Here is a 21,978-nt window from a genome sequence, read left to right on the forward strand (position 1 = left end):
AAAGGAGGGTCAGAGTGCCCTTCTTACACCTATTGTTTCCCAGGTGCCTTTAACTCAAAATAATCAATATGACAACATGGCGTTATCTTGGGGTGACATGCTTTGAGCTCCTTCACACTATATGCAATTCAAAATGTATTATGAACTTAAATGTAAGCACTAAAACTATACCACTCTAAAGGAAAACATAGGAGAAAATCTTGGTGACCTTGGGCTAGCTAAGATTTTCTTTTTAATGCAAAAAGCTGGAACTGCAGAAGAAAAAAATTGATAAATCTTTATTATAATTAAACACTTTTCCTCTTTGAAAGACACTATCAGAAAAATGAGGAAGCAACAGATTGGGAGGAAGTATTTGTAAAACATGTATCTGATAACAGGACTTTAATCCACCACATATACAATATAAGAATGTAAACAGCACAACTAAAAATGGGAAATCTAGACATGTCACCGAAGAAGATACATGAATGGCCAGGAAGCACATGAAAAAATGCTCAAGATCTTTAATCTTTAGGAAAAGGCAAATTAAAACCACAGTGAGATATTGCTTTGCATCCATTAGAGTGGCTGAGATTTAAAAGGTTGACAGTACCAACACCAAATGTTGGTAAAGATGTGTAGCACTTACAACTTGCATATTGCTGGCAGGAACGCAGTTTGGCAGTTTCTTATAAAGTTAAATGTACACTTACTGTAAGATCCAACAATCCCACTTCTAGGGATTTACCCAAGAAAAATGTAAACTTTTGTCCACACAGGTGCTTTACTCACATGTCCATAGTAACTTTATAATAGCCCCAAACTGGAAACAATCCGATCCCTAATTGAATGAGTAAACAGGTTGTGGTATATTCATACAGTAGAATATTATACTCAGCTATAAGAAGGGATGAGCTGATACATTAAACAGCTTGGATGAATCTCAGAAGCATTATGCCAAGTGAAAGGAGGCAGACACAAGGACTACCTACTGTGTGATTTTATTTTTATGAAATTCTGGAAAAGGCAAAACTGTAGGCCCAGAAAACAAATCAGCTGCCCAGGGATAGAACTGAGGGAAGTAGAACTCTTTGGGGTGATGGAAATGTTCTACATCTTGATTGTGGGGTAGTTGTACAACTGTATACATCTATCAAAATTTATGGACCTATGCACTTAAAATGAGTGAATTTTATCATATGTAAATTACATCTCAGTAAAACTAATTATTTAAAAAATAAAATGGTATGCCAAATTATGTTTAAAAAACAGTTTGACCTGTAGAAGTGGGCATTATATTTGCTGAAGGTACCTATTACACTGTGCAGTTAATTGCTATTAATAAGAGTAACTGAATGGCAGTGTTGATGGATGCATTGTTCCTTTGGGAAAGAGTACAATAAACCTTAAGGGGAAAATACATCCATCTATGTAGACAGGAAGAGAAAACAGTTTCCAGTCCACTGATGGAGCTTAGTGACCCTTAAATGCTATCATGAACATTTAGGATATCATCAAACAGGAGTACCTGCATCTTTAGATACTGTCTTTACATTTTTTTTTAATTGTTAATGCTTTTAAGAAATTACCGGAAAAATCTTAAGGTTGCAAAAAGCACTCTTCTTGGACTGGTTCTAAGCCTTTTATAAGAGGAAAGAAATATTAGTGCCCATTTCTTTAAAACAATATGACCCTCCAGAATGGTGAAAAAATATTTAAAAACAAAAATATGTCTGTGAAGCTGCAGTATTCGGTGAAGTAGACCAACTCGTTTAGGTATTTTGTGTTTCTATTGTATTTTTGGTCAATCTGAACATTTCTGGAAAAGATTTATAGATATAAGTGCATAATGTATAAGATGATTATTTAGAAAAATATTCACAATTCATAGCAAAACATAACTCTTAACTACAGTTGATATAAACTAGTTAAAAAAATCAAAGACCTGTTTAACAGACAGGATATAACAGGGGCTTATGCCGCTTGGTTTTAAAATAACAGATGATGTGATTTACTGTGGCTTAAATTCTACCTTCTACTTAATTTCATTCAATCCCAAGGACAAATGCTAAGAAATAGTTCCCTTTTAAGCCTTAAAACAGCACAACAAAGCTTCGGGTATTTAGTGGCAGTGTTGAACACCATAGAAATGACAGTGTTATTCCATAAAGACCTCTACCTGCTTGTCCCTGTCCCCATTATGTGTCCTTTTCTCTCTACTGCTCCTGTCTTTTTGCTCTATTGAGTGCCATCTACAGCAGACTATAAGCTGCTGAGAAGCTTGCTTACTCCTGTATTTCCAGACACCTGTCACAGAGCATTTCACATGGTAGGTATGATGAATGAATGGGTAAGGTGCTGTGCTGCCACTGAGTTTCAAAAGTGAAAATTCAGTACCTGTTCTCAGAGGGAGTTCACAATCCAGTGGAATAGACACATAAACAAAATACGGTAAGTGCTACTAAGCTAGAGGCTTGCACAAATTATTGTGGGTGTCCAGAAAATGATGGAAGGAGTCTTAAAGGCTTCACAGAGGAGACCTCTGAGCAGAGAATTAAAGATGGGAATGAGTTGTCAAGTGGCAAAGGGTATATCAGACAGAACAAAGCACATACTCAAAGGACAAATGTTAGGAGAATGCAGAGCTGGGAACAAGGAGTAAAGTGTCAGAAAATACGGCCAAAAAGATGATTACAACCAGACTGTGAGGAGCCTTATGTTAAACTAAAGAGCTTGAATTCAGTGAATTTTTTTCTGAGTGTGTATGTATTTTAAGAATTCATTGTTTTTTGAAGTACAGGAAAGTTATAATGTATAGCTGAAAAATTTTTACAACATAAACATAAGGAACACCCAGAATAAATTAGGCACTCGATATGTCTTATTGAGTCCCATCCCAGTCACTACCTCTCCCTAGGCTAACCATATACTGATTTTTAACACCATAGATTTTGTTTTGAGTTATATATAAAATCATAGTTTTCTGTCTGTCTTTTGCTCAGCATTGTATTTGTGAGGTTCACCAGTGTTGTATGTAGCAGTGGTTTGTTTTCATTGCTTTAAGTTATTCCATGGTGTGATATATCACATTTTATTTATTTATTTCTACTGTTCGTGGACATTTGGGGTTGTTTGTAGGTTTTTACTGTTAGAAATAATGCTGCTATGAACAATTTTGTCTGTGTCTTTTGTTAACAAAGATATGGATTTCTGTATATACCCAGGAGTAGTACTGCAAAGTCATCACATGTTGTTAAAAGATACACTAAAGCATATTAAGAATTTTGATAGGGCTTCCTTGGTGGCACAGTGGTTGAGAGTCCGCCTGCTGATGCAGGGGACACGGGTTCGTGCCCCGGTCCGGGAAGATCCCGCATGACACGGAGCGGCTGGGCCCGTGAGCCATGGCCCCTGAGCCTGCGCGTCCGGACCCTGTGCTCCGCAACGGGAGAGGCCACAACAGTGAGAGGCCCGTGTACCGCAAAAAAAAAAAAAAAAAAAAAAAAAAAAGTTTTTTTGAGCAAAAATTGATCTAAATCAGGCAGCACCAAAGCAGAAGTGGTAAGAAAAGCTCTACTGATATGAGCTTAGGGGAAGCCTTTTATGCAGAGGAGGTGGAAGCAAAGCAAGGAAATATTGATTGGCTGTAGCTTAAGCAGTTGCTTTAGTTGGGAAAGGCTAATTGGCTATTTATGATTGGCTGTCCTTAGGTTTCGATTTTTAACCTTGAGGCATTACAGGCTTAGATTTTGATTTGCTTACAGTCTACTAAAGCATTAAGGGCACCTCAGTTAGATGGCCTCTGTTTAATTTAAAGCATGTACATTGATCTTAGTAGTTACTGTCAAAAAATTTTCCAATATGGTTGTACAAATTTACATTGGATACTAAGTTGCTCTACATTCTCACCAACACTTGATATTATCTGTCTTTTTCATATTCGTCATTCTGGTGTATGTAAAATAGCATTGCATAGTGGTTTTAATTTGCATCCATGATTACTAATGGGGTTGAGCATCAATTCATACCTTTATTGGCTGTGGTATCCTTCCTTGCGAAGTGCCTATTAAATCTTTTTTATTATTACTGTTAGTTTGTAGGAATTATTTCTATCTTCTGCTAATTAAGTCCTTTATCCAGTACATGTACTACATATATCTTCCTCCTATCTGTTACTTGCCTTTTTTCTATCTTAATGGTGGCATTTATTGAACAGAAATTTTCTGTTCAAAATGTGGAGAAGATGTCCTGAAGATCTGGGGCAGATCCATAACGGTCCATAAATGAGAGATTTCATTACAAACTCTTTACATTAACCAACTATAATGTAGAACAGGAGTTTGTTATTTTGGGCTTTTGAGATCTGTTGTTTTAACTATGTTTATGTTCTTAACGGCCTTTTTAAAAAGTGATTGGATATACTATTTTAGATTTTTCTTAATCCAACTGTATAAAGTGTTTCTAATTATAGTATTCCTTAGTTTTTTATTTTCTAAGTGTCATTTGCCCTCGTAGAAAACATTGTTTCTACCTAAAATTGTTTTCTACATGCTTTCAAATAATTTGTTTTGACCTGTTTTGCACTGATTTATTTCTCTTGTGCCTTGCAAGTATTTTAAAGTATCAGCTATTCAAATTAAATAATTTTCTATAGTATAATATGAGCAAATGATTTATCCTTCTCCTCTGACCTCTATAATGTACATTGAACACTTCTTAAGTGGTTACTGTCTGTGGCTTACTTAAACTTTTATCTTGACGGCATTTTTAACGGTTCAACGAAGTTTTTACACGTAGTGAATTTGGTTTTTTAATGGAATGATTAGAAAGTTCATCTCATAATATATTAATAGATTGGAAATATGCTGTAGCCATTTTTCAGAGGAGAGTAAAATTACACCCATTTGTATTTTTCCTATACTTTATGTATTCTTTTGAGTTAGATGAAGAATAAGCTAATTTGTTGCCTTTAATTAGCTTCTTAAGCTCTCATTTCCTGTTCATTGTCTTTACCCTGTATGTAATGTAAGTCAGTATCAGCTCTATTTTTTATTGCATTTTTAAAAAGTAAAATGATCTAAATTTACTTGAATTCCTGTTAGTGTTCCTTCTTTTGAGATTAAAACTGGCAGAGCCTAGACTTTTAAAGAATGTTATACATGATATCCTTTTTTATAAAGGAAAGAACTCAAGAGATCATTTTCTAAGATCACTTAGTGAATCAGAGAAATAGTTGTTATAGCCCTTGAGTCAACTCTGAGTCCACTTGGTAGAAGTTTTCTAATTGTAATCAGTAGGCTTGCTGAATACTGTTTTTCTCTTGATAATTCATGTCAGACTGTATATTATCGAGTGTTCTGGCACTCCTGAGGAGAGGGTGAGCGGCATTATCCTGAGTTTTCCTTTTGTGGCAAATTTCCTAGGACTTAATAAATAAAACTTAACCAAAAGAAGGGTTCCTAGGATTCTTACCCAAAAGGCAGTGATTATAGTGCTTATAATGCTTAGAGTGCAAGGACCGTGTGCTGTTGATTATTGTCTCCCCTGAAGTGTCTAATGCATAATACATGCTGAGTAATATTGTTGAATTGAGATGAGAATGTGAATCATTTGATAAAAATAAAGGAAAAAAGAAGTTGGCTATTTGATATACAGGAGACAACTAATCTTCAAAGGGTCAGATAAATTGGTTAGAACACTGACCAGTGTTCCTCTAATACGCAGAAATGTGTCCATTCAGTTAGTTGTATGGGTGGGTGCAGGGCTGTATCCATACACATTTCTGGCTTAGCTAAAGATCCAAGTCCTAATCATTATCAAAATTTCCAAAACAGTCTGTGTTCCCTTTATCATGAATGAAGCTATGTTAGCTCCTTTAATGCTCTTCCATCATCCCTTCTTTGATTCCTCTAACACGGGGGTCCCAAAGCCCTGGGCTGCTGACTGGTACCAGTCCTCGGCCTGTTAGGAACCGGGCCGCACAGCAGGAGGTGAGCGGCGGGCGAGCCAGCGAAGCTTCATCTGCCGCCTTCCATCATCCCCCCATCCTTGGTGTTACTGCCTGAACATCCCCCCCACCCCGTCGTGGAAAAATTGTCTTCCACGAAGCCAGTCCCTGGTGCCAAAAGGGTTGGGGACCACTGCTCTAATATGTCCCACTTCCTTGTCAAGGGAAACATCCCCATCTGTGGTCTTATTTCATCCTTTTCTGCCTACTCTAGGAACTAATTGCATCAGCCATCTCCCTCTTTCAGTATCTTCAATTTTACCTTTTTGAGTTAGTGGCATATTTTCTTCTATCATTTTCAAAGCTTTCCTAGCCTTACAAAAAAGCCTTCCCTTGACTCTGTTTTTCCTCAAGCTACTCTCCTGACTTTGTCTTCCTCTTTGCCATTGAAATTACACAAACAAGGTTTTTTTAATAAATAAATTTATTTATTTTTTATTTATTTATTTTTGGCTTCATTGGGTCTTCGTTGCCACGTGGGCTTTCTCTAGTTGCTGAGAGCGGGGGCTCCTCTTCGTTGCAGTGGCTTCTCGTGTTGTGGAGCATGGGCTCTAGGCGCGTGGGCTTCAGTAGTGTGGCTCGTGGGCTTCAGTAGTTGTGGCTCGCGTGCTCTAGAGTGCAGGCCCAGCAGTTGTGGCACACGGGCTTAGTTGCTTCGCAGCATGTGGGATCTTCCCAGACCAAGGCTCGAACCCATGTCCCCTGCATTGGCAGGAAGATTCTTAACCACTGAGCCACCAGGGAAGTCCCCACAAAAAAGTTTTTATTCACTTCATCACCTGACACAATGTCCTCTCCTCCATCTTTGTTCTTTTTGACGTTTCTTCAGCCTTTGACCTTCTTGACTACTTTTATAGCCTCATATAGTATGAGGAGGTAGGCTTTGGAGCTGGCTGGCTTAGGTTTGGATTCCTGCTCTGTGTGACCTTGGACAGATTCATGAGGCTGGTTTCCTCATTTGTAAAATGTGCATATGTGTGAACATACTTGCCTGAGAGCTAAGGAAAATGTGCTCAATTCCTTCCCTTCCTTGATTTGCTTGCTTTCTGACACGTTGCACTATCCTGTATTGCCATGCCATTTATGAAGTGGGTAATATTTATCATCTTCATTTCACAAATGAGGAAACTAAGGTCAATCATGTAGGAGGCAGCGGAGCTGAGATTCCACCTCAGAGCTGTCTCACTCTGGAGTCCAAAACCTTAGCCTCTGTGCTGAAGTGCCAGCATATTGAGTGGTTGGAGACTACAGTTTCTTCTTCTATTATCTGTCTTATGAAAACATCTTTTAATATTTCATGAAATGTCTGAACCAACGGAGCCTTTGTAATGAAATTTTCTTCCCATTTTTTTTTCTAGTTTGTGTATATGGCACAAGCACAACTGGGGACCTTAAGTGGCCTTTCTTATGAAATTAGTTGGTAGCCAGGTGAGGAAGTATGGTGAGAGACAGAGTTTTGTGTCTAGATGGCACATAAAGTACCAAACTAAGAATTGAGGACACAGGCAGTTAATCATAACAGTAGTACTGAGTGAGGTGCGTAATTGTGAGCTTGCACACCGCAGCCCTGTTGGAAAGGGAATTGTAGCTTCATTGTTTTTGCAGACCAGAAAAGATAGAAGGTAGCTGTGTCCCTCCCTGAAGTACACCTTTTAGCATTGTGAATGAAGTTCTTCTAGATCTTCATTGTGATAACATGAGCATTGCTCTGACCAGAGAAAACTACTGGGTTTGGAAATGAAATGGACGCATTACCTACTTGGCTATGGAAAGGATGGGCCCCCAGCACAGTATGTGGACTGCTGCAGGGTGCCATCATCCTCGTGGCCTGCACCCAGAAAGGTGAGAACATGGAGTAGGAGCTCTGTCAGGGCATTGAGTGGGATCGTGTCCATACAGCACTGAGGGCAGAAGCATGAGTTCCTGCGAATATGAATTAGATTCATAAAAGACTTAATTGTTTCTCTCTCCTTCTCATCTTCTCTTCAGCATTGTGGCTGTAGGTAGGGTACTGATCTTCCCTCAACTTTTCCTGTACAGTAGTCATCTATTTAAGCTCTGGCAACTGCTTGGTAAGATACTGCCCTACCCTCTCAGTCTGTTCTCTGAATCTGTTGCCAGACTTGAGGATGATACAGAGAACCTGGAATCTTGATGTGGGGAGAGTTCTTTGAACTCAAAAAGTGAAATTCATACCTTTGAGACAGTCGCTCAAAAACATGCCTGCAAACTATATATTGCAATTACAAAGGAAAGGGCAGGCCTCAGATTTATACGCATGTAATGGGACCTCCTGCAGCAGCTGTTGCATTCACAGCCATACACATGTATTGGAACATCAGTAATAACATCTTTAAATTCAGAAGGAGGTGGCATAGCACTGTAGCCAAGGAGTCAGGCCTATATTTCTTATTTTATCAAATATTTAAGTACTAGAGAAGACCACGTCACAATACCTTGAATTATTGTCTCTCTCTTTACTTCCAAGGTAAGTGGATTTATTTTTAGGTGAAGACTATAGTTAAGACACTTTTCTAGAGTCACAAAGTGGGAAGGAGGAGCTACTGTATTTCTACTCTTTCACTTTCTTTATATTAGAAAGTGAAATGTCTGTCCTCTGATACATTAGTGCTTTGTGAGATGTGTATTAGTTTTATTTAGGCCTAATCACTGCTTGCTTATTATGTAGTTGAGATGATAATTTATGTCAGGCAGGCTACAAAATGTCGATGTACTTTATTACTTCAGTTATGGATATAGGATTTCTTCCACTTGCAGAATGATCTGTTTTGTTGTACCGGATTAGAAAATTTTGTTTGGTGCTTTGGCAGGATTAGGCTAAGGCATAATCTTATTTTTATGAGACTTTGTTGTATGAAAGTATTGTTAAGGAGCAAATTTTAATATGATTTATATCAAAACTCAGCTAGTTTATCATAAGCAGGAAAGGAACTATTGGGCTAAAACTAGTAAATTTTTTCTCTAATAGGTAATTAATAAAATGTCTCCAACATCCCTAAAGATCACACTAAGGCAACTCATGGAGGGGTCTTCCAAGACCTTGCAGGAAGTATTAACTATGGAATATCGGCTGAGTCAAGCTTGTATGGTAAGAATTTTTCTTTGAAGTATTGTCATTTTCTAGTTATGAAAGTCATATATGTTCACTGTAAAGCATGTAAAATATAGAAAATTTATGAACAAGAAAATTGAAACTATCTATAAATCGACTCTATGAAAATACAACAGGCCAGTTAGCTTAAGGCACGTGGGAATATTGCTCACAGATTGTTAATAAGCCTTTATGAAACAGCAGTTACCTTTGCATGTAATTGTAAGAAGGACTCTAACCTCATGTGAAATTCAGAATAGAAATTTTAACCATTTTACAGGCATAGTCTCTGACCTTGGGCAAGAAGCATAAATTCTCTAAATCTAAATGCACAAAGAGAAGTTATTAGTCTTTTATATGTTTTAATTAATAGATTAGCATTGAAAATACCATTATAGATACACTTAAAATAGGCAATAATCACATAGAATATTATTGATTTCATGAAATATTTCAGAGTCATACTGATTTATTCTTACAGATGAAGTCTTTTTTTTAATTTTTTTTTTTAATTTTCTGTGGTACGTGGGCCTCTCACTGTTGCGGTCTCTCCCATTGTGGAGCACAGGCTCCGGACACACAGGCCCAGCGGCCATGGCCCACGGGCCCAGCCACTCCGCGGCATGTGGGATCCTCCCGGACGGGGGCACGAACCCATGTCCCCTGCATCGGCAGGTGGACTGTCAACCACTGTGCCACCAGGGAAGCCCCCCCAGATAAACTCTAAAAAAAAAAAAAAAAAAAAAATTATTTATTTATTTAGGCTGTGCCGGGTCTTTGTTGCGGCATGTGGGATCTTTCAGTTGCGGCATGCCGACTTATTAGTTGCAGCATGTGGACACTCAGTTGCGGCATGCAAACTCTTCAGTTGCAGCATGCACGTGGGATCTAGTACCCTCACCAGGGATCAAACACAGGCCCCCTGCATTGGGAGCACAGAGTCTTACCTGGTGGACCACCAGGGGAGTCCCCAGATAAACTCTTTTAAAGCAGAATTATCTCTTTTGTGTTATGTGTAGAGGACCCTTAGATTAATACGCTCATGGCCTAAAGGAAACATTATGTTTAATAACTAGAAAGCAGACATACCTAATGGTCTTCGATGTCCTGAAATAGTGAAGATATTCAAAATAGTTCATCCAACCATAAATTAAGCTCTATTAGTCATATATTGAGGTCACTCCATAGGATGTAAATGGCAGCTGAGGTCTTTTGTTTATTATGAGTAGGTACTATGCTAGGCACTTTACGTGCATTCTCTCAGTTAAATATTACACTGTCTGTAGAAGGCAGGTACTATTATTGTTTCCACTTTACAGATGAGGAAACAGTGGCATAGAAAAGTAAAGTAACCCGCCTAAGGTGGTGCATCTGTTAAGCGGCAGAGACGTGGCGTGTGAAACCAGATGGTCACGCTCCTGACCCCTACCCAGTACACTTCACCCAGTCCCTGTTTTTCACTGTACATTTAGTGTACTGCCTGGATTGATTGAGTCCTTCCTTCCTTCATTCTCTCAGCAAATATGTTTAGCTATGTGCCAGGCACTGTGCTAAGTATTATGCTGTTGTATGTCCTTGTTCTCATGGGATTTATAGCCTCCTGAGACTATAAAGAACAAGTAAACAAAATAAGTAAAATAATTACAAATTGTGGTAAGTGCTGTAGAGGAAACCTACAGGGTTGGTGATAGAATGATGTGAGGACAAGAGGGAATGGGGGAAGCAAAGGGAAAGCTTTAAATAAGTAGGTCCAGGAAGACATCTTTGAGATGTCAGCTCATCAGTGACCTGAAGGGTGAGAAATGAGAATGTTGAAAAGCCTCGTGGGTTTCAGCAGGGGGTGATTTGGTTTTAGGAAGGTAATTATTGCTACTGAATGATGATGGAGTTGGGGAGAGGATTCAGAGTGGATGTAGAGATCAGATATGAGTTTACTGCAGTAATCCAGGTGCAGAATAGTAGTGGCTTAGACTAGAGTGGCAGTGGAGAGAAGTAAATGGATTTGAGACAAATGTAGGAGATAGAATTGATAGGCCTTGATGGATATGAAGGAAAGAACACATTTAGGAGTTGGAACTTAGAGGTGTGGGTTACAGATTTAAGTCTGAGAGACATTAACGCCAATTTAAAAAAAGAACACTTTGGAGATTTATTTACTTAACAAATAAGAGTGCTTACCATGTGCTAGGCACTAATATATAGGTAAACAAAACAGAGACATCCCTGCCCTCCTGGAACTTAACTTTATAGTGGGGGAGATAGACTATAAACAGATAAATTTGTAAAATATGTAGTATATTATTACAGGTGCTAAGGAGCACAAGTTAATCGGGAAGGAGGGTATGGAATACAGGGGGACAGGAGTTGAACTTGTAGATAGGAAGACCAGAGAAGACCTCACTGAGATGATGTTCTTTGAGTGAAAACCTGAAAGAAGTGTGGGAGCGAGCCATGCACTATCTGGAGGGCATCTGACGTACAGAGCTCTGAGGTGAGGGGTGGCCTTCCTGTTCTAGGAACTGCAGTGGGGCCTTGCTGATGGAGTGGGGCAGGGGTGGTCGGGGAGTGAGAAAGAAAGGAGGTCAGGGCGGACAGCATAGGGAAGGGCTGTGCAGAGCATACATGGCCGTGGAGGTCTTTATAAGACTTTGGCTTTTGTTCTGAGTAAAATGGGAAGGCACTGGATGTTTTCTGAGCAGAGGAGGGACAGGATCTTATTTTTAACAGAATTGATCACTCAGGCACTGATGTGTTGAGTTTAGAGTGGATAAGATCATATAGAAGGAAAATGAGCAGTGGAAGAGAAAATGGACAGAGGTGGGAGAACCAGGAGAGCGTGGTGTCATGAAAGCAGGAGAGGAGTGTTTCAAGGAGGAGGGAACACTGCCAGAGCCTCTAGTAGACGAGGATAAAGGCATGCTTTGCGTTTGGCAATACTGAAGTTACAGATGATTTTGGCAAGCCATCTCAGGGGTGTGAGGAGGCAGAAGTTGCAGTGTGGTAAGCTGGAGGGGAAGTGAGTAAATGGGATGTGAAGAATTGAAGACTGTGTGCACAACCCTTTCTTCTTGAAACAGAAATAGGGTAGAAGCTGGGACTGTGGAATCAAGTGAGATTTCCTTTGGAAGATACTAGAACATGTTTGTAAATGATTGGGAATGAGCCAATAGGGAAAAAGGATTATGTTGATGATACTAATAATAGTTAACATTTACTGAACACTTACTGTGTGTCAGATGCTGTGCTGGAATGTGGATTAAGATAATCTTAGGATGGATGTGTTGATATTACCATTTCATATAAGGAAACTGGGAGTTAGAGAAATTACTAGCCCAAGGTCACATAGTTACTGTGTAGTAGAGCCAGGAGGTGAACCCAGGACGTTTGAACTGCATGCACTCAACCACTAAGTTATACTGCCTACATTGATGATGGCAGGAAAAGAGAGACAGGTGACCTTCTCAGGCTTAGTCCTTGAGAAGAGGGCATATGAATGGGAAGGCAGGGGAGGATTGGCCTTTGGCAGGGGTGGGTCCCTTCCTCCTTAGACGGGAAAGGGAAGGCATGTGCAGATGGCTGTAGTTGGGCTGCAGATGTTTTGGTGGGAAGAAGAGAATGTTCTGTCTTAGGGCGTCTTTTTTTCTTCTTTTAAAATAAAGTAGAAGGTTAACTCATTAGCTGGAGAATATAGTGTAAAGAGTAGAACTTGCTAGGGGAAGAGGTTGAGGGGACAGAAGACAGTTGAAGTCATTATCTTGCATTGGGGAAGAGAACATGGATTGTGAGGCAGTTTTCCATGCCTGTTTGAGATTTGTGATCATGAATTTTAAACGAAGCCAGTCACAGTTGTATGATTTTTCTGCAGTAAGATTTTAGCTGCTCGAACCCAGGCAGAGGTAAATAGTAGGGTTCAGCTGGTGCTGAGATTTTGCCAAGATAGAATAAAGGGCGGGGGGAAAGGCTTGAGGGAGATAAGGGCGTTTTCAAGAAAAAAAAAAATGACCGCATTAATGAACTGGGGAAACTGGGCTGGATGAAGAGCAGAGTGAAGCCAAAACAAATGGTGAGAAAGTCGCGTAGATCAGTGCAGCTCAGTTAAATCAGGGATTTGTAGCAGTGGAGATATTTGAGTAAATAAGAAAAGGAGGAGGTGATCAGAGTGGGTTCTCAGAGGTGGTCCAGTCTCTGAATGTCATGGCTCAGGGTGTGGCCACGGAATGGGGGCTAAAGTGGCTGGAAGAGAGGAGATGATCAGGAATGAAGATGCCCAGAAATTCTGCATTTAATCTTGATTTTCTTTCAGAGAGGCCATGACTTTCATGAAGGTGTTAGGGCAGGTAAGTGACAGTTGTTTCCTTCCTGGCTATTATGGAAATAGGATTTTTGAGCAGATACTGTTAAAGAAAAAAAAAAGATGATGGTTGTTTGATTAGTGAAAATCAAACTTTTATAAAAATTGCGAAGTGTTTTTTTTGAATATTACCAACTGGCATATGAGGGAAGACCAGTCTTTGAAACCAGTATTGTTTAAAAAATTCCAATAATGTGGCCACCGCTCCCTAATGTATATATAAGAGGTAATCATTCTCTTACAGTCACATGGACTCCCTCTGCTAAGTGCAGCATGAGTTTGTAAATTAATTCTGCTGCTGAAGCCTTTGCAAGGTACGTTTATTCTCCTGCAGAAAGGCCTGAAGTCCCCTCTAAAATCCCAGCTGTGTTGGACCCTACCATCCACCTCTTTGCCTGAACCTAGCAGTTAAACATTGACATTGAGAAAAAAACATGGCATAATTAGTAACATATGCTACTATTATTAATTTCTATTTTTGCTTATCATCTTCAAAGTAAGAATATTAAGAAAAAGCTAGTGAAGTAGTTGATTTTTTTTGTTCCTAGCAAATCTGCAACCATTTCTTTTTGTGTATAAGTCCATATGCCTATAAATAGTAGCTGTCATTTATGTTGTATAAAATGAGTTGTTTCACTCTGCTTGTATTTTACATATCTAATTTTCTTATGTTTTTATTTATCACTTTAATATAGTACAGACTCTAGATATACTTTATCTGAATAAAAGGTTATGCTCTCTGAGCTGTAAGCTTCAATAAACACTGGTCACTGTGGTAGAATTCTCTTCATTTCTGGCATGATATAGTATAAGAAAGAAACAAATCCTTTCAGAGGACACGTGGAGTTGAGTCAGAGGAAATGGCTATATGTTTTATAGAAAACATGCATTCATCCTACTAATTCCCTGCAAATTCTTGCTGCATGTGGATCAGAGCTTAGACCTCTGATATTAGGAGGACCTGTGTGCTACTTGGATTATGTTGCTAAAGTATTCATTCATTATATGTTATAGCAGCCCTTCTTAAACTTAGAAAAGAAAGGTATTATCTTTTAGATATCCTGTCAATTATTTTAAGGAAAAAGAGCTGAAACCAAGCAGCACCGAAGTTCTGATTCATAGCCCAGGTGCTTATCAAGCTACTTTTTAATGAAGAGAAAGTATGTACCCTCATCTTTCAGCATAACGTCTTTATTCAGAAAGCAGTATCTATTCTGGGTAAAACTGTTAAGATGTTCTTACATAACCAAATGTTTGCTACAATTTACTAATTATAAAGTATGTTACCGAATTAGATAAAATAAACTATCAAATTAGGGGAATGGCTGGAAAAAATTCTTACTTTTAACATCTAGAATAAACTTCTTCCTTTAGAAGAATTTACAGGAAAAAATTTTTTTAAAGGATTATCTCAGAAGAGCTAGAGAGCTACCAACTGGAATTTGAGTGGGTGCCTCATGAAACCTGAAAAACCTGAGTTGTCTACATGGCAAGAACTTGTTTTATCTATGCTAGAATAAAAATTTTGTTAGTTTGAAATTAAATAACATGCAAATTTGATTAATATTCTCTTTCCATTTGACCTTCAGTGGACTGTCAAGGAGGTAGATAGCATTGACCCAGAGGGCTTTTAGGGAAGAGATTCTTGTAGAAAGAATGCTCCAGGATTGTTTTTATTTACTCTGTCCAGGGAATGTAAAACTTTCAAACTGGCAGGGATCATAACATCAGTGTTCAGTATCACCACTTATCTGACGCTGGAATCCTATAGTTAGGCAGCCAAACCTTGAGAACCTCCAGTATCCACATTTTAATTATGCATAAAGCCCCCTTCCCTCTACCTTCTGAGGCAGCCTACTGCCTTTGGTTCCCAGATTGCTTCTTTAACTATTTCGCCTTTTAGTGATTAACTCATTTTTTAAGGTTTTGTAGGCTTTGTATGTTTAAATACTTTAATTCCCCACAAGAATTACGCACATTTTAAGCATGGCTGAAATTCCTTACCACAGCCAGACTAGGTACAGCCCCGTTCTCTTTCTTGTTTTTAATTTTTTGAGATAATTGTAGATTCAAATGCAGTGTAAAAAATAATATGGAGAGATCCTGCATACCCCCCACACAGTTTCCCAAATGGTAACATTTGTATAACTGTAGTATACTATCACAACCAGGAAATTGACATTCTCCTCCCTTTTTAAAGGAGGTTATGGATTGATTGCCTCATACTTAAAATCCTGTGGGGATACTGTGTGGCTACACCAAGTGATGACTACACTGAAATAAGAGAAGCAGAGCTTCTCATGATAACCTGAAGGTGGTCTGGTATTTTAATTCAGTGTGAGCTAGAAGATTCAGCAAAACAGTTGTATCCACATTTAATTATGTATAAAGTCCCTTTCCCTGTACCTCAAGTAAGTTTCCTCTCAGTTCAATGTGGAGGAGGTTAGAAGACAGATCTGGGCCCTACCCACTCTCCTGCCTTACCTTTAAGCCACACCAACTCTGGTTTTACCTCTTTTATAAAGAGCTAAAGAGAGATTTCATTTATTATATTATTAGAAAAACAAAAAAGAGTTCTAAGGCTTAAACCACTGGATTAGTTCAGCAGACTGTATTCAAGCTAGAGACATCAGGCTTAGCAGGTGAGGTCATCATCCAATCTGTGAGGGCTTAATTTAAGGGGAAAAAGAAAAAGGGACACATACAAAAATTTCAACTTTGCAGAAAAAGATGTGCTATAGAAAAATATGCCTAGTCCAAGGTAGTTTGTGTCAATTCAGTAATTAAAATCTGGTAATAACCAAAGAGAATACTAACGTTTCTTATGTCTTGACAGTTTTAATAGATAAAGACCAGAGTCCGAAGTGGAAACCAGCTGATCTAAAAGAAGTTACTGATGAAGCTTTGAATAATCACTTCAAATCTCTGGGAAGTAATGATTTGAAATTTTGAAGAGACTGGATTTTTAAAGTATTATTTTGGAGCAGAGTTGGCAAACTATGGCACATGGGCCAAAGCCAACCTGCTGCCTTTTTTTTTTTTCATATATCCCTCAGCTAAGAATGGTTTCTGCATTTTTAAATGGTTGGAGAAAGAAATCAAAGACCAGTATTGTGTGGCATGTGAAAATTACATGAAATTCAAATATCATTGTCCATAAATAAAACTTTATGGGAACATGGCTTTACTCATCTGTTGACATATCTGTGGCTGCTTTGAGTAGTTGCAGTAGAGATTATAAGGCCTGCAAAGCCTAAAATATTTACTGTCTGGTCCTTTTTCAGAAAAATGTTGCCAGCCCTATTTTAAAAGATGGGAAAATTTGAAGGTCTTAGATTCTTGAGTTAGTATATCTAATGGAAATGGGAACTTTATGTTTTGGCTTAGGGTATTGGTTTTTAATGTTGATTAAGTAAACTTATGTATAGGTTATAAAAAATAAAAACTGAAATTTTTTTGGATACTGTGTTAACACTTCATAGAATTTTCTCCATATATAAATCTGTTTTAAAATAATTATGAGTTTCTGTAGCTGAAGTGTTTCTTTTATAATGATAGAAATCTCAGGCAAAGAGGAAAGCTTATTATGAGGTTGTCTTCCCAGTATTATTGACTCAGCCTTGGCTTTTTCTGAAGTTAACCAGAATCTCTTCCTATGGGGAAAGTAAAAGCATTATTTCTTGTTGTTTAGAGTATTTGCTAATCTGGCAGAATGAGGCATTAGAAAACTCTAATCTCTAAGATAGAGACACTCTGCCTTCTGCAATTTACATCAGACTTTTGTGTGATAACAGTGATTTGTTCTTACACAGTTCAAATCAGGAGAAGGACTTGAAAACAAGAGGACTTCTGTTCAAAATAGAAGTACCTTCAGTAATTGGTGCTGTTGACAAAATAAGTTTTTTTAAGGTACACAACTGTGGATGTTCCAGACTTGGAACATTAATGTCTAGGTAAGAATTATTTTTAAATTAAAGATCAGCTTATGATTTACTTTATAGCTTGGTACAATTTTTCCATAATTCCAAACCCCTCAGAAACTAAGAGAACTTTAGTTTTGTGAAAGAATGAAAAGCAGGCAGAACCGGAAAAGACATCAAAGATTATATCCTGCACCCTTCTCATAGATGAGGAAATTGCAGTCCAGAAGGAATTGCTTTAAATTTTCTGTTCTCAATATACTTAACATGAAGCATTTTTCTTCCCCCCAAAATTAGGAACATATTTGGAAAAAAGATGCCATGATAATGAACATGTTTACATTTATATTCTTAAAGCTTCTAAATGTGGATGTGAATGATCTAAGAAAATACTTGTGTAAATGGACTTTTATTTTCTTTGTATTTGCTAGAAATGCAGAAAATGTTAAGTCCTTTATGTTAAAAAATTTGAAATCACACAATGGTGAAAAGCATTTGCTTGCTTCAATTAAATAAGGACTCATAACTAGTTAATTGCAACTAGACTTTTATTGAACAGTTAGGAAAAATGTTTTCACAAAAATATTTGGGAAAAAATATACCATTTCATAGCTAAGTCTTACAGTGAAGAGATTTGCTAACAAAAGTTGTGTTTTGCCAAGTAAGATGTAGGGAATACATCTGAGCCTGTGCCCACTGCTCCAAGGAAGACATGTCCAGTTTGGTCACACAAATACAGGATGGGGGCATTATGATTAAGCAAACAATTTATTTGTTAGAACTTTGTTTTTAAATTACTGTTCCTTGACATTATTTATAATTTGTCTCTAACTTTTGATTTCTCAAACTATATAATTACAAAAGTATAGTTCCCCCATCTCATACAATGCCAGTGATACTGAGTAAGATATATGAGTGTCATCTACTTCATTCAACATGTCTCTTTTTAATACTTATAAGGCAGTTTGACACAAATGATTCCTTTGGGACTAAGATAATTTTTATCCCCTTCAAAATTGTGCTTTAAGTGCTAATAACCATAGGTAGTTTGCAAAGAACTGATAAGGCAATGGAAAGTGGAGAACTGTCAGGTCAAAGGCCTGTGACTGAAAGGTAATAACTAGCTTTCAAAAGACACTGAACTGGGAAGGGAGCAGTGAAGCACATGTGTGGGGTTATGTGAGTTTTCTTAAATGAGGAATCAGCACATTTCTCTCTGCTAATCTGCTGCTTCCAGAGTTGCCCCCTGCAGGTTCTTTGTCATGCTGGTGGCACTCATCTGCCCCTCTACTGGATGTTCTTGAGGGAGAAGATTCAGTGGTTGGGCACATGTGAGCGTGGTAAAGAACGGAACGGAACTTGGCTACTGTGTCCTTCCCCTCAGATGAAAACACTGGAAACTTGTTTTTGGAGCCTGACGTGAGTGTTGTTTCTTGGGCCCTCTTTTCCCCATTTTCTTTTCCCTTATAATTTGGCCACTATTCTTATTTCTTCTGTGTTTGTGATCTAAGTTGGAACAAATGTTTCCCATTCCAGTAGCTAATAATTCTTTCAGTCTTCTGTTCTCCTTCCTTCTCAAGCAGCCCTTCTACTCTTTGTTCATGAAAGACCTTCAAAATGAAGTAAATCCAATATTTAAAGATGAAGGTATGTAAGAAGTTGAATTATCGTATCAAAGATGTTCTCATTTATCTTGTCATCTAGGCCAAACTATATCTTGATAACAATCATACGCAGTATATTTGTTGATCCAGCTCTTTCCTGCCTGCCCCCAACTTGGTTTATCCACTAACTCACTGATTATGCAAGCCTTTGTAGTTCCGTGTCCATGGTTTGACATATTATACAGCATACGTCTCCGTAAGTGTCTGTATGTCACAAGATACTATACTGTTAAAGTGAGTCAGGGACAAAGGGGTGGTGCTCAGTGACAAAACCCTATTGCCATAGTATCAGAGAGGGTGGCAACAGAGATTAGACCCTTAGATACGGGTCTGGCAGGCCTGCCTGTATTTTACCCCTAGAAAATAGAGGCCCAGGGCAAAGGAGGAACCTGAGATCAAAATATTTAGATATAATCAAAGCCTACTAGTCTATGTCCCTATGTATGCTGAAAAATTTAGTGTGATGCGCTGCTTTTATATGGCTTTGTGTTCTCACCGTAATATGTATTATCTTATATACTTACTTATATCTTTTAAACAGCAGTGACCTTGCAGCAAAAGTACCTGATGTAAAATATAAAATGAATGAAAAACGGCAACATCTAGGCTTTTGTCTGAGTCATTAGTATAAGCACTCATAAACCTAAATTTTTCTTCATGAGCTGGAAATATGTTTTGCACTTTTTGGAAACTTTCTGTTCTTAGCCTTGTAACTTCAGATCCTTGTATAAACAGGGGTGGTAGGTTTTCTATTTTGTAAAGTTGCTAGATTGTAAGTACAACAGGACAGTACAAACCCTGGGATTAGGTGAAAGTTAAATGACCAGTTGTCCAAAGGCACCTGCAAAGTGGCACACCACTTACTTCAAAAGAATTTTCTTTGCCAATTTACCTTGGAGAATTCAGTCTATTTGATTGTGGGTTTCAGAGTATAACTGCTAAAATTAGAGGTAGCAATTCTGCCTGCTTATAAGGTCATACACATTTATGTCATTAGAGGTCACAAGCCTTTTTCTGCCTTTCTTTAGATTTCAATGACAAGGGTCTGTTGTATCTTAATAAAAGGATCTAATTGCATGGGCTTAAATAATTCCTATTCCAGTTAAACTCAATGTGTGGCAAATCTTGATGAAAAGATACTTGTAAAGATTCAGTCTCAATTATCTTACAAGTTACATCTTCTAGTACCTTCTTCCCCCTTTCCTGAATTTTCTGTTACCATTGATCTTAAACAGTACTTAAAAAAAAAAAAAAAAGGCTTCCTAAAAAAGTAGCCAAATTTATGAAAATAGTATAGTATATGGCTATAAATGCCCCATGGGCTTTGTTACCATTAAAAATACACATGAGTATTCCCTTTGGAAGAGTATTTGATCTTTTGTAATAACTATAAATTCTTATGCATAATCTGGTCCCACAGTAATATGAATGGTGACTGCCCATGTACCAGCCCCTTGCATCTGTGAGACAGTAAAGCTTAACATACACGCAGCACTGAGACCAGGTTCTTCTTTCCACCTTGCCAACTAGGGCTTCTATTACTTTACAGTTTTCTGGATTGCTGTTTATAAAAGCTCCCCTGCTTGTTTCCTTGTATAGTAATATCACTGGGCTACCTAATTCAATGCAATAAACATTGTCATGACTTCTGTAAATTGTATATTGTTAAGATGCTTATATGCAAAGCCTGAGTCATCCAGTAACAGGTGTGATTAGTTAGGGCGCTGAGGTTCAAGGTGATGGTTATGCTTTTCATCTACAAAAGTAAATATCTTATTAAGGACATAGTTCACGGTGGACCTCTTCCACATGGGTTGCTTTCTAATGCTTGGTCATTTGTGTTAAGAAGGGGAGGGATCCTTGACTCAAAAGATTTTGGCAAACAAGACCCACTGTTAACAGCTATGGCTTGAGTGCCCAGGCAATTCCCTTGCCCAGGCATTTCAAGAAAATCCTTTTCATATCTTGGTGTTTTTTTTTGTATAAATTGACAAATATTTTAAAAGAATGTCTTTAAAATGACCATTTTGAAAACACAGGTTTTAAATAAATTAAATTCTTTAAAGAATTTTAAAAATTCTTATTTCTTTGGTGATGGCATTGTTGCCTCTGGAAGTGGTGTGACACAGCTGATTACTGTGGCACCAGAGGACTTACATTTAACCCTTTAATGACTAAAATCCAAGACCAAGCAGATAGAAATTGCTGTTAATGTAGAACTGCTTAAAACACTTCATTTTAAGTATTCTTAGACTCTTGATGGCTATCGAAATATTTTTCTTTACACCCAGATGGAGTTATTTGTGTTTATTCACACCAGTTTTTGCTGTTGTTTCATGTATTTAAACTAGCACCAACTTTATCCACAGTTGGAGAAAGTGTCATCATCCTACACACAGCGTCAAGGCCCCTCACTCTCAATATATGGGATGTCATAGTACTTGAGGTGGTTGCCAGCCCACTGCTGCAAGGCATCACTCAAGATTTCCTGGGACAGGCGGTGTGCAAATTCAAAGACCACAATTTCAGGCCCTAGGGGTTCCTTCACTTCCTCTTTGACATTAACTAGAGAAGGCATCCTGAGTAGAAGTCTCTCTTCAGGCATAAAGTTTTCTTCACTTTCATGCCTCTTCTCACTCTCGAGTGTGGTGGGAAATGGGAAAGTTTGCTTTGATTTCACGCAGCCCATGTTATGAAGAGCTTTGACTGAGTCAAGGAAAGCAGTAGCAAAGACTACTTCAGCAGCGTCTTTGGAAAACACCAAGCATTTGTCCACTTGATATTGAGCAGTGCTTTTCCTCTCCAGGCTGCTTCAGAAATCAATGTTCCCTTTCACCAATCTTCACATATAGTTTATCTGTCAAGAGAAGGGAAGTTTCATTTTGAAGTCATAGAATGCAAACTACTGTACGATTAGGTAGCAAGTAGAAACAAATCTTTAC

At 38.1% G+C, this 21,978-nt stretch overlaps 2 protein-coding genes across 8 annotated transcripts in view; one reads left to right on the plus strand and one right to left on the minus strand.

The window, feature by feature from the left end:
• Nucleotides 1–16,639, plus strand: part of HIBCH (3-hydroxyisobutyryl-CoA hydrolase) — an 87,757-nt gene extending 71,118 nt beyond the window's left edge. For 4 of the 5 annotated variants that reach the window (XM_067741204.1, XM_067741205.1, XM_067741206.1 and 1 more), the window contains 3 exons: nt 8,979–9,098; nt 13,405–13,438; nt 16,289–16,639. In XM_067741204.1, the coding sequence (XP_067597305.1) occupies nt 8,979–9,098; nt 13,405–13,438; nt 16,289–16,404 (270 nt within the window). In that variant the 3' untranslated portion in view covers nt 16,405–16,639. The remainder of the gene's footprint in view (nt 1–8,978; nt 9,099–13,404; nt 13,439–16,288) is intronic. The other variant, XM_067741207.1, reaches the window with a different exon arrangement.
• A 1,263-nt stretch (nt 16,640–17,902) lies between these two features.
• The window catches only part of C6H2orf88 (chromosome 6 C2orf88 homolog), a 92,051-nt gene continuing 87,975 nt past the window's right edge, over nt 17,903–21,978 (minus strand). For 2 of the 3 annotated variants that reach the window (XM_067741209.1, XM_067741208.1), the window contains exon 2: nt 17,903–21,893. In XM_067741209.1, the coding sequence (XP_067597310.1) occupies nt 21,438–21,725 (288 nt within the window). In that variant the 5' untranslated portion in view covers nt 21,726–21,893 and the 3' untranslated portion in view covers nt 17,903–21,437. The remainder of the gene's footprint in view (nt 21,894–21,978) is intronic. The other variant, XR_010944338.1, reaches the window with a different exon arrangement.

This window comes from Pseudorca crassidens, chromosome 6, assembly GCF_039906515.1.
Source record: "Pseudorca crassidens isolate mPseCra1 chromosome 6, mPseCra1.hap1, whole genome shotgun sequence".
Lineage (NCBI taxonomy): Eukaryota > Metazoa > Chordata > Mammalia > Artiodactyla > Delphinidae > Pseudorca > Pseudorca crassidens.